General features: G+C 44.4%; 1 protein-coding gene across 7 annotated transcripts in view; it reads right to left on the bottom strand.

Moving 5' to 3' along the window:
- Positions 1-535: 535 nt before the first annotated feature.
- The window catches only part of HORMAD2 (HORMA domain containing 2), a 57,279-nt gene continuing 45,179 nt past the window's right edge, over positions 536-12,635 (bottom strand). For 5 of the 7 annotated variants that reach the window (XM_014542520.1, XM_014542519.1, XM_014542521.1 and 2 more), the window contains one exon: positions 5,467-6,428. In XM_014542520.1, coding sequence (XP_014398006.1) covers positions 6,324-6,428 — 105 coding nt within the window. In that variant the 3' untranslated portion in view covers positions 5,467-6,323. Of the gene's footprint in view, positions 801-5,466; positions 6,429-12,635 lie in introns of those variants that run through there. The other 2 variants (XR_001362768.1, XM_014542523.1) reach the window with 2 other exon arrangements.

Raw genomic sequence — 12,635 nt, 5'->3', positions numbered from 1 at the left:
ATGCTAGAAAAAGGAAACTCCAAATCTCGTGTTTACCCAGCTGTCTGTACAAAGTGAATTATTCATGATTAAATGTGAATAATAAACCTATGCAAATATTTGTTGTATTTTCAGTTTTAAGGAGGTTAGGGGAGCAGCAGGAAATGAAGTCACTTTAAAATGATTGCGTTAACTATCTTTTTTAGAAATGTATCAAGAAAATAAATTTTGATTGTTATTTATATACAACCCCCCCCAGCCCCCCAAGAAAAACACACAGGTTGGTTTTTCTTTGGGAGTCGATGTCCTATTGGCAAAAACAATCTAAAGCTCTTCTCTTAGTACCATGACCTTTATAAAATTTCCTTAGAAACTAATTGTGAAAGTTGTTTTTTTTTAATTTTCTGACTTTAGAGGGTTAAAAAGCTTACAGCAGACATTCTTCTATAATGGGAAACCATAACTGACAAGTTTCCAAGTACTGCCGCTTACTGTAAACTCTTACCTATACATTTCAGTTATCGGCTTTTGATAAAGGGAATATGACAATAATACTGATACCCGGCAGCTTGAAGCTACTTATCTTTTCGTTACCGAATTGGTTTAACAGTTTCCATTGGAACTGCTGGGCTTGTGGCTTAGAACGAGGTTAGATTCCATGTAGCCGGTCCATTCTAAGAAACACGAAATTCAAGCAGGAGCGAAACAGCGAAAGGTGTTTTATCATCTTGCAACCTCTGTAAGTTTTCAAAGTCACTTTACATAGTGTGTCATCACTATCTCTCAGAGTTTGTGGCATGCAAATGACTCTTCTGTGTGTCCTGCAATCATAAATGAGTTTCATTAATGATGATAATAAAACTTCCCCCTGCGCCCCGTCCTGAAGGCTGAGTTCATGCTGACTGGAGCCCGTGGTTCAGTTAACCATTTAACCACTTAGTCCAGGTGCAGGCGAATCTCACTTTTGCTCCACAGGAATCTCAGTGCCTGGAGGGGGGGCCCGAGAACTGTCCGTCTCTCCTGGCTCCTAGGCTCCGAGTTCTCTCTAGAAGCCGATGGATGGCTGCCCCCCAGGGGAGCGCTCCATGATGATTTCGGTCGGTGGTTGCTTTCTCACTATTACGGCTGGGGGGCCGTTTCATTAGGAAGTTTCTGACATGCGCAGTAATGAATTCCTTTATGAGGCTCCTCTTAAGGCAGCGGTTCTCAACCTGTGGTTCGCCAACCTGGGGGTCGAACGACCCTTTCACAGGGGTCGCCTAAGACCATCGGAAAACAGATATATAATTACATATTGTTTTTGTGATTAATCACTATGCTTTAATTATGTTCAATTTGTAACAATGAAAATATATCCTGCATATCAGATATTTCCATTACGATTCATAACAGTAGCAAAATTACAGTTATGAAGTAGCAACGAAAATAATTTTATGGTTGGGGGTCACCACAACATGAGGAACTGTATTAAAGGGTCGCGGCATTAGGAAGGTTGAGAACCACTGTCTTAAGGGAAGACCCGTAAGTGGACTTCACTACGAATGACCATCTTCGTCCAGGAGCAAAGCTCTCCGGAGGCCGAGCAAAACAGACACAGCTTTGTTGAGAGATGTGGCCAGGGGACTTAACCACATTCCTTGTGGTTTCAGAATGACATGCACATTCTGGGACCCATGGGTAGGCAGAGCTGGTTGTTCTCAGTAAGGCCTGACCACACCAGTTCTTTAACGCAGAGAGCGAGCGCCACATGTTACAGTTTCTTAGAAGAAAGCAGGTGGCGGGTGTGCACCCTGAAGGAAAGGGAATGAGACTCTGCCCGCGACTAACGCCTCTGAGGACCGGCTGCCAGTCACGCAAAGCCCCCCGCCCCCCGGCCCCCAGGCTCCTGGACAAACCCATTGATCTTAAGCTACTGTGGATTTTTTCTCTCTCCCTTGATCTTGTTCAATAGTACTGGAGTCTTTCAGTTGGCATTTGAATATTTTCTTTATCTATCTATCTATCTATCTATCTATGTATAGATAGATAGATTTCAGAGAGGAAGGGAGAGGGAGAGAGAGATAGAAACATCAATGATGAGAGAGAATCATTGATTGGCTGCCTCCTGCACGCCCCACACTGGGGATCGAGTCCACAATATGGGCATGTGCCCTGACCGGGAATCAAATCGTGACCTCCTGGTTCATAGGTCAATGCTCAACCCCTGAGCCACGCCAGCCAGGCTCAATCTCTCCTTGTGTCGCATTCCCTAGGTGAGATTCATTGTTCTTATTAACAAGCTTCTGTTTGAAAAATGCAAGTGTGGGAGGGCAGCACAGTAAGCTTAATCTGATGCTCCCGTCCATCGAACTATCCCGAGGAGAGGGAGTTTGGATTTGGGGAGAGGAGTGGGGAGGTGCTCAGAGCAGAGGCACTCGGAAGCATGCTCTAGTGCTGGCCGAGTAGGAGAGGATGTGGACGCAGGATCTCTGGGTAGGCAAAAGCAGCACAGGGACCCCGAGCTCCTGAGACTCAGGAAGAAGACAGGCCAAGTTAAAAAAAAAAAAGCAATTATGATGAACATCTGTTGAGCATTGACGGGATGCGTGCTGGGCAGCTCGTATGAATTGCCTCGCTTAAGCCTCACAGCAGGGTTGCTAGGTAGGCGTCATTATTATCCACATGTTCCCAAATGAGTAACTGAGGACTAGAGGATTTCTAAATTGTCTAGACAATTGCAGTCAGGTTTTGAAGCCAGAAACCTAGGCCTTTTCTTGCTAAAAAAGAAGGTGAAAACCTAACTGTGCCTGCTCACCCTCGAGCTGATCAGTAATTATCCCAATGGAACTTGGGTCCCCCAGACTTCTCCCGCCTTCGGGAGTCCAGCAATATCCAACTAAAGACCCCCCAAAAGTCCCCTCTTGTTCCAGGTTTCTATCCCTACGGCTTTGAGTCCCCAGGGAAGGCTCCATGCTCTCCCAGTCGGTCTTAGATGTTTGGGGTTATCTTAACCAGCCTGCCTCTCCACTCCTGCTCTGGGGAAACCCTTGTGCTGCTGAACCTCATGGCAAAGTAAAGACCAGACTAAAATGTTTAGTAAGACTGAGATCAGTCTACCCGCACCCGCCTCCCCCCCGCCCCCCCCCACACACACACGCACACAGTCAGGGAACAGTATTTGTGAGACCAACATATCTTACAAGAGTCCGTCTCAACAATGTTGACATTCCCAGAAGGTGCACCCATTTGCAAAGATGTAGTACATCCAAGGGGAAGTTACATGAGCGGATTAGTACCTCCAGTCTCTCCATTTCTGGATAGGGTCTTGGCTTTCCAATGCGTTTCCGAAGGGCCCATCAAGGCCCTCAATGGAGCCCTCATCCTCCACAGACACGGACAGCTGCGTAGCAAGCCTCAGCCAGGGCCTCATTACGCAAACACAGAATCACACTTAAAAATAGAAACGAATCATTTCTAATTTGGGACAAAGATAGGGATTGTCTCATCTAGAATCATACACGGTGGAGGACCTCACCTTAACTCCCACAAGCAGAGTGTGCTAAGCCTCATCTCCTCCTCCTCCTCCTCCTCCTCCTCCTCCTCCTCCTGAATGATGGTTATTGTAACTAAGGATGCTCTCTGCCATCAGAATCCGTGGAAACCTCTAAGGATCCAGGACTGCTGGGTTTGAAACCATAAATTAATTGAACATTTTAAGACAACGAAAACTGGCTCTAACGGTTAACGTTAGTTCTTAAAAACACACACACACACGACGTTGACCTTGTGTGTGTGCCACGTTGGCCCTGGTGACACGCTCAGCTTCATTTCCAGCCTCTTCCTGGCAGAGGTGAGCTGGAGAATGAAAGAACCCAGACACCAGCGGGACCCGAGAGGGGAAATGAAGGTGCGGTTTCGGTGCCTGGCTTCAAAGGCCGGCGGCAGTCTTTGAGCCTAACCCATCTCTTTCCAGCTAGACCAACTTTCTGTAAAGACAGAAAAACCCCAAGCAGCAGAAGTCAAATTTCCCCTGCATAATTTTTAATTGAACAATGTCCCAGTTTCTAGGCCATCGTCATCTCATCTTCGCAATCACACTGACGAACCACGCGCAGCCAGGGCGAGGGAATGGCTAGTGTGGCCCAGCTCAGCTTCCCCGGCTCGGGGTCCCACATGTCATTCTTTTCCCTGAAATGCCAGCTTCTTGACGGACTTGTGTTTACTCATTTCGTTACTATGAAGGGCAGAAATGAGTAGACTGGAGAAAAGATTTTTATCCCTGTAGTAAATCGTTCAGTAAATAAAACTGAATACCTTCCAATCTTGATATCAGGCTGCATACATTAGCTCTGCTATGTAAAATCAGCTAGTTCACATTGTCGTGGTTCTCAGGGCCTCCTGATAACAGATCTCCTTCCCTGTGTAGCCAGCCAAGGGCATAGCCCAGCAACTTCTCTCTGTTGCCTCACACTCACTGCATTAGACATACATTTCCCACCTCTTGGCATCGACAGAAGACTTCCCGTTGGGAAAGGGGTGTTAACAAAGACACTAAAATCACTCTAAAATTTTTCTAGAGAGATTCAGATTCTCGACTTTGACTTAAAGGATCTGTCAACCTTAGGCTACGTTGATGAAATGTGTAAACAGATTGAGAGCTAAATTCTCTTTTTAAGCAAAATGGTTCCTTCTGAGACCCAGGCTGACTGTGCCATAGAACTGCTTTGCTTTGAGTCAAAGGCTCCCGGAGCCTTTGTAAAGCTCCTTTGTGTTCAAACACTTGTTATGGGCACTCAGGCCTCACAAGGCTGCAGCCCGTTGCAAAATTCTGACAACCTTAAAAAGTGCCTCCTTATACTGAGCCAAATGGACCTTCTGTGGCTTTCAATAGTTTGGTGTCAGATCTACCCTCCGGAGAGATACACAATAAACCTAATCCCTCTGGTAGACAGCTAAGCTCCTTATACGACTCTCTTAAAAGAAATTATGGTGACTCAGGCTACAGTTCTACCAAGGATATAATAAACACAATACCTTTCCCCTCCTTCTCCTTCTAGTGGCAGATCAAGCTTCTGTGAGGGTACTTCGCAAGCAGGGAGAGGGAGAATGCTCCCCCAGAGCAGGGTGTGAGCCCTGGTGTGAGCCCAATTCAAGACCCCCGTCTATGGAAGGTCAGAAATGGATGAGAGCCTGGCAAAGGGCAGAGCTGGACAGGGGCGCTCCCTCGGATTCTCCTCTTACGATAACACAGCCTTCTTCCAGCTAAAGTGCATGTCTGGCCCCAGAGATGCTCCTATTAGTCTGGGTCAGAGGTTTCAGGGTTTCAATCTCGTGTGCACATTAGAATCTGGGGAGTTTTCCATAGGGCCCCGTCCCTGGAGATTTGGATTCCGTGGAAATGAAGCGGGCCTTGTAAACTCTGTTTTCACAAGCGCTCCAGGTGCTGGTGTTCTTACTGCACTTGGAGAAACATTAATCTAAGTGAAGAAGAAAAGCCAAGCAAGAAAGAAAGACCTTGCATTTTTTATTTAACCAGTAAATTTAACCAATACATTTACTTAAATGTATTTAACCTATACATTTCACTTATTGGTTCTATCCATTTACATTAAACCCCATGTTATATAACAATAAAAAATAACACTTTAAGTCATTTATAATTCATTACGTCTATCAACATTCTTCCAGAATAAGGGGGAACTAGTAACATCATCTGCAAGTTACAGATTGATGTGTACACGGAGGGCCTGCTGGGAAGCATTCAGCACAGGCCTTAGCAGGGAGCCAGGCTCCTGCACTGCAGCCTCTTCCCCAGCCTCGGGTTGGCCAACAGATCAGGGCCCGGGGCCAGATTTGAAGAACTTGATAGTCCAACACTTAGCTGTTCAACCTCGTGACTGAAGTTAACACAAAACTCACACCTGGGTAAGCACTACCGCATCCATCTATGCAATTCTGTGGGAATTCTAGTAAAGCTATAGAGGGATTCCAGGGCACAGGTTACAACAAGTTGGAACATTTCACAGTCGTCTAAGTACCCAGGGAGTTTGATTATGCAAAGAAAAGCCTCTCTCTCTTGAGAACAACGGCTTATTTCTCCTCAGCGTAGCCGCTGTGGCTCCTTTATGAATAGGAAGGTGTCTCATCTCTAAATCTCTCTGGAAGCAATGCTAGCCCAAGGCAGCCCTGGTGACCAAAGTGAACACAGGTCCTACCTCGTAATTTATAAACTGACTAAGGAAGCTGAACAACAAATTTAGTAAAAGGTTTTGATGATAGGAACTTACTCTCCGACTAAGACACTTCATGTAGTTTGTTGCAAAACAAAATTATTTGGGGATAAATGTAGCAGAGGCCTCTCGGTCTCATTTGCTCTCTGGGATGATGCGTTCCAATGGTTCGCTGACCTTCCTCTTCTTCCTGGTGTTCTCGGAGCTTTGCTGACTGCACACAATATTCGTGCTCTGAACCTGTGAGAATCACCAGAGAGAGGCCCCATTCAGCAAAGGATTTGACATGTGCACAAGGACATACAAGACAGGCAGACCCAGCACTAATCCTCACAGCTGCATAACGGATCCCAACCTGCTTTCCTGTGGGCCAGTTTGGCCCTGCACAGAGGCCCCGCTGCCAGTATCAGCGTCTGCTATTCCAAGTTTCAGGAGCCGCGGTCCCCCGGAGGCAGCCAGTTTCAGGGACAGTTTCTTGGCTCTTTTTAGTGAATGCGGCACATCTAACTCTTGAGGGAAGAGTTGTTAGGGTGTGAGGCCAACAAGGAGCAATTAAGGGTCAGGATAGATCTAGGGCACTGATTGCTTTAGAGGCGAATAGAATCTCAGTCCCCATTTCAGGTAGCAGAAACATACAGCCTGTCTTTCCTCTCAGGGGTTCAGACTAATGAATTGGGAAGGACCACAGACCACCTTTCTTCTCGAAGTGTATGTTATTGATTAAAGGGAAGTTGATTAGTGAGTCACCATTGATATACAGTTCTCCATTGGGTTCAGTCTTGGTCAAGATTTTAGAACTTACTTTTGCTTAACTGAATGAACAACTGGATGAATTATAATCTGTCAGACAATGTCTGATGCCTGGAATTCCAGGAAACACACAGAGGATATTTTTATATTTTCTAGCCACTAGATGGGAGGAAAGGTTTTTCCATGTCCTCTGTTCATTCTTTTGGTAGGAAAATAGAATAAGACAAGTATTTTTTGTTGTTGTTAATCTTCAATTGGTTGCCAATTAGGGCGCGGAACCTGTGACCCAGGTAGGTGCCCTTGGCCGGAATCAGACCCATGATCCTTCAGTGAGTAGGGCCAGTACACTAACCACCGAGCCACGCCAGCCAGGGCAAGATAAGTATTTTTAAGTAAGACTTGTCAGAATATCTACTCAAGGTTCCAACATTATCCTTTTATCTTTTGTTATAGATATAGGTTGTTATTATTATTATTGATATGTTATTACTACAAACTAGTGGGGATGTCAATAAAACACTTAAGTACCATTTAGAATCAAAGATTGGGTCTACAAATGGTTAATGTAATCACTAACTTTTCTTTTAGCTTTAGAAAGCAGTTGAAATTCTGATCTCAGAAACCACAAATTCCCTTTGGCTTAAACTAAGACATTGACAATAAAACTCTGAGAAAATAAATAGAGCTGCTCACCAAATAAGTGTTTTGCTTAGATATGTAAAAGTTTAAACCGGTCTGCTCTAAAGGAAGGGAAATAGCAACATAAAAACCCAAAACCCAACTTCTTTATTTGTTACAGTGTGGTTGTGAGAAAAAGTACTTGGTAAGATTCGCTTTCCTAGAAATATTGCTTGGGTGTGCTTTTCATTCAAATGAAATGATCCTTATTTCTATCAAGTCTGGGTACATTGAGAAGAAAAGAAAATGGACCTACAAAGCCTTAAATGACAAACTGACCTGATGGTTTAATAGTTTTGTTCTCTTTTTCTTCTTTGCTCAAAAGTAAACCAGAGTTTTATTATAAGTTTCAGAACTAGAATTTTATTGCAGTGAGTTAATGGCGATATTTTAAATAATGTATACAATCTCAAGGAGACCAGCGAGGCCTGGGAACTCTCAGTAATTTACAGAAAACTAGTGGATTCAAAAGCAAGTATGTGATCCGTCAGGGGACACTTCCTAACATAGATGAGTAACCTACATGAACGATATAAACCAACAAATTTGTCCATACAACGTTTTTCAAGTGTTATTCCAATGTACTGAGTTTGCACATTTGATGCCAAAGCCAGCCAAGCAAGCTAAGGGCCAGCGATCAGGCAGGCTAGACAGACGATCTGGGTGATTTGAGCAACATCGGTGATCATCAAATGATTGATAATGCATGTCATACTCTATTTTAAACAGATAGCGTTTAAAGTGTTCTCGTATGTAGACTAACCAGAGGCTACTAGGCTCCACTTACCAACAGAGCCTCAGGAGTAGAGTGCCTACATATATATCTGAAAAAAAGCCCGAAAGATATGCTCTCTGGTATAGGATATTTCCCTCCTTTCCAGTTTTGGTTTGCTAACTATTCTCCATTTGGGAAGCCAAAGAGCAGGTTTTGCCTTAAGCACAACTGGACAGTTAGCTGACTTGGTAGCAGCATTTAAAAAGCACTGGAAAGCGTCTTTTCTTTTAAATGAGCCCATTTCTTTCTTTATTCACTTACTTTAAAAAATTGGTTTGAATGTTTATTACTGTTTATCCTTGAGGTTAATGATACTACATTAGTCATCTTTTTATTCCCGGGTTCCTGGCATCTGGTAGGTGCTCTTAAATTATTGGCTGAATTAATTAATGCATTTTGAAATTGATTTTAAGCCAGGCATTGTGCTGGGCACTAGTATCATATCTCTAGTAATATAAAGATGAATAAGACACAGTCGTTATCAAGAATTGACTCTTATAAGGGAGAAGCATAAAGCACATGATTGCAGTATAAAGCAATCTTATATAATAAAAGCCTAATATGCAAATTGTCCCCTCGACTGGGAGTTTGACCTGGGGAGTGAGGCCGGCTGGCTAACTGCCCGTGGCCCCTCCCCCTGGCCATCCCCATCCCCAATCAGGCTGATCGGGTTGGGCCGGCTGGACCCCAACTGTGCACGAATTCGTGCACCGGGCCTCTAGTACAATATAATTCAATAGCCACAATAGACATTCATTCATTCAGCAATTATTTACTGAGTGCCAGTTCTGTGCATGGCACTGTTTTAGGTGCTTGGGGCACATCAATGGCTAAAGAGATAAAAGTCCCTGCCCTGTTGATTTTACAATCTGTCCATTTTTGGCTTAATAATTTCCAATGGCTTGTAGGATAAAGTCCAGAGTAAATACCTTGGGCTTTCATACCATCAAAGGCTCTACACTTCTAGAGAGGAAAGGATCGCAGATTGGCTGTAAGACCCGGATGATGCCCTATCTGGTTTGGCTCAGTGGATAGAGGATTGGCCTACAGACTGAAGGGTCCCAGATTCTATTCCGTTCAAGGGCTCGATCCCCAGTAGGGGGCATGCAGGAGGCAGCTGATCAAGAATTCTCATCATTGATGTTTCTCTCTCTCTCCCCCTCTCCCTTCTTCTCGGAAATCAATAACAATATATTGGGGGTGGGGGGGAAGACCCTGATGAAAGCTATGCATTCTCTCCTCAGAAAAATGCTCAGAGAGAAAGAGACAGAGACGGGGGAGGGGGAATGAAGGAAGGAAATTCTTATACATTTCACTGTAGGAGGCCATTTGAGGGGGCTCCAAGGCCCCCTGAATCCCTCCCAATTAGAGTCACTACACCCACAGAGCCTGGCTGTGCCCAGCAGTTCCAGCCTCAGCTCTTGTACTCTACTCCTCACTCCCTGACCTCAGTTTCTCATATCTTGCTTCTTCCTGATTTCAGACCTTTGTACATGATGTTCTTTCTGCCTAAAATGCTCTTTTGCTTCCACCCGCCCTCTCTTTGCCTAATTAATTCCTAAGTCATTCTTCAGATCTCAGATGAAAAATTATTTACTCAAAGAAACTTTTCCTACCCCCAAGCTCTCTCTTTTTTAATCCTCATCCGAGGATATGTTTCATTGACTTTAAAGAAAGGGAGAGAGAGAGCGAGAGAGCGAGAGAGAGAAACATCGATCAGTTGTCTCCTGTACATGCTCCAACTGGGGATCAAACCCACAACCAAGGTATGTGCCCTGACCAGGAATCAAACTAGCAACCTTCAGTGTACGGGACGATGCTCCAACCCACTGAGCCACACCGGCCTGGGCCCAATCATATGCTCTTAAGTAGAATTATAGGAGATCAGGGACATGCCTGTCTTGGTCACAAACTGCACATAGTAGGGGCTCAATAAATATTTTTTTCAATGAATGAATGAATCTTCCAAGAGAAACTCTGCCAGCAGTGCAGAGAAGTACTGGAGGCATCAAGTGGATGCAGGTGCTGAGTCTCGCCATCGGAGTAGTCAGGTGATAACCTGGGTGGCAGTGCAGACAAAAGTCAGCAGGGAGTATTTAGAAGGCAGCGTCAGAAGACTGGCCAATCGCATATGACGGTAAAGGAGAGGCAGGTATGTCAATAATGACTCCAGTTTCTGCTTTAGCTAACTTCATAGATGGAGGTCCTGGTCCCTCAGGTAGAAAACAGTGGGCGTTCTGAACCTGCTGAGTTTGGAACCCCGTGAAACCCCAGTGAGCAGGTAGAACAGGCAGCTGTGTGTGGAAGTGCAGTGCTCAGGAGAGAGGTCTGGGCTGGAGATGTCAATCGGAGAGTCATCAGGACAGGGAGGCTAATTAATGCCATGGGTGTGGAAGATTTGCTTATTGAGAGATGAGAGCGTGAGAAGGGAAAGGGGCCAGGACATAGCCCAAGGAACGCCAACAGAGAGATTAGGTGGAAGACGAGCCAGCAAAGGAGACTGAGAAAGAAAGAAAAAGACCAGCAGGTTGTCATATCAAGAAAGCCACGGGAAGAGAGTTTTAAGAATTGGTCTTGGGTGGCGCTTAAGACACTTATGTGGTAAAATTATGGACAACAGGAAAGGGAGTCAACAATAAACTTTTAAAATTAATGTTAACTTGCCAGGATCCGGAGAGCTTTAAGATATAATACTTTCAAATTAAAACTTGAGTTTGACATATTAAAATTTTTGCTCTTGCCCTAGCCGGTTTGGCTCAGTGGAGAGAGCGTCGGCCTGCGGACTGAAGGGTCCTGGGTTCAATTCCAGTCAAGGGCACATGCCCCAGTTGTGGGCTCGATCCCCAGTGTGGGATGTGCAGGAGGCAGCCAATCAATGATTCTCTCTCATCATGGATGTTTCTATCTCTCCCTTCCTCTCTGAAATCAATAAAAATATATTTTTAAAAATTTGCTCTTCTTTTTACAAACATTTGAATGCTTACAACAGACCATATACTGTGCTAAAAACATCCTCACAATAACAGTGTAAAGGCAGGGATGGGGGTTTTATTCCCCTTTTACAGATGTGGAAACTGAAGCTCGGAGAAATGAAATCATTTGTCCACTTTACACATTCAGTAAATGGAAGTCTTGAGCCCACACCTCCTGGTTTCAAATGTAGTGCTCCTCCTCAGGTACCTCTTCAACCCAAATGGGAAGACAAAGATAGGAAATTGCAAGCAAGGCCCTCGGAACTCTATGTAGGGCTCACAGGCTTTTCTCTGGGGTTGACCTTTTTTGGGCATAATCTACAGGGACCTCAAACTAAACACAGCCAAAGCCAACTTCTTTCTTTTTCCCTTTGTAACCAATTTTTCCTTTGACTTTTCAATTTGTGTTAATCACCATTTCCCAGTCATCAAAGGTCAAAGACACAGTCACTTTAGATTCCTCTCTCATCCCCTAATGCCTACACAGAGTTCTTAAATGAGTAAATGGAATAGCACAGATAGAGCGCCTGGTACAACATCACACACGGACCAGTCATTCAGTGACTGATGACTGTTACCATTCCCACTGCCTCAGGTTTCCCAAATTCCAGCCAACCTGGATCGCTGTGATAAGCTGAAAAGTGGGGCGCCATTTTTCCATGTGACCACCAAGTCAGAGACTGGTGGTGCAGCCACCAGCCAAGGAACGCAAGCAGCCACCTGAAGCTGGAAGAGGCAACGAACTCACTCTCCCATAGCGCCTCCAGAGGGAGTATGGCTCTGTCTACATCTTGACTGCAGCCCAGGGACATTGATTTTGGACTTCTGGCCTCTGGTAAGAGAGTCAATTTCTGATGTTCAAGCCACCAAATTTGTGGCCATCTGTTACAGAAGCCGTGGGAAACTGATATCGTTACATTTCCCAAACACACCTCATTCCTCTCCCTCTTCTCTATTCCTCCACATTTCAGAAAACAAAAATCCTCCCTCCGTTACTGACTCATTTTAAATTTTGAATCATTCCTTCAAGGTCAATCTCTATTTCATCCCCACAGCACATTTTTGTAATTGTGTTTTTCTGGAAGCATAAATACTTTTAAAAAATGTGTCCTTTACCTGGGACTGGGTTTTAAATTCTTTAGGAATTTATTTGTATTTAATATTATGATCTTTAGACTCTCTACAATGCTGTATGCAGTGTCTTTCACAGAGTAGGTATCAATAATTCTTTTACTACCTATTTTTATCACCTACAAAAGTGTTCAATTACAA

Source organism: Myotis brandtii, unplaced genomic scaffold, assembly GCF_000412655.1.
Source record: "Myotis brandtii unplaced genomic scaffold, ASM41265v1 scaffold303, whole genome shotgun sequence".
Taxonomy (NCBI): domain Eukaryota; kingdom Metazoa; phylum Chordata; class Mammalia; order Chiroptera; family Vespertilionidae; genus Myotis; species Myotis brandtii.
The sequence above is the reverse complement of the archived record's forward strand: the minus strand, read 5'-3'. Positions and strand labels throughout refer to the sequence as shown.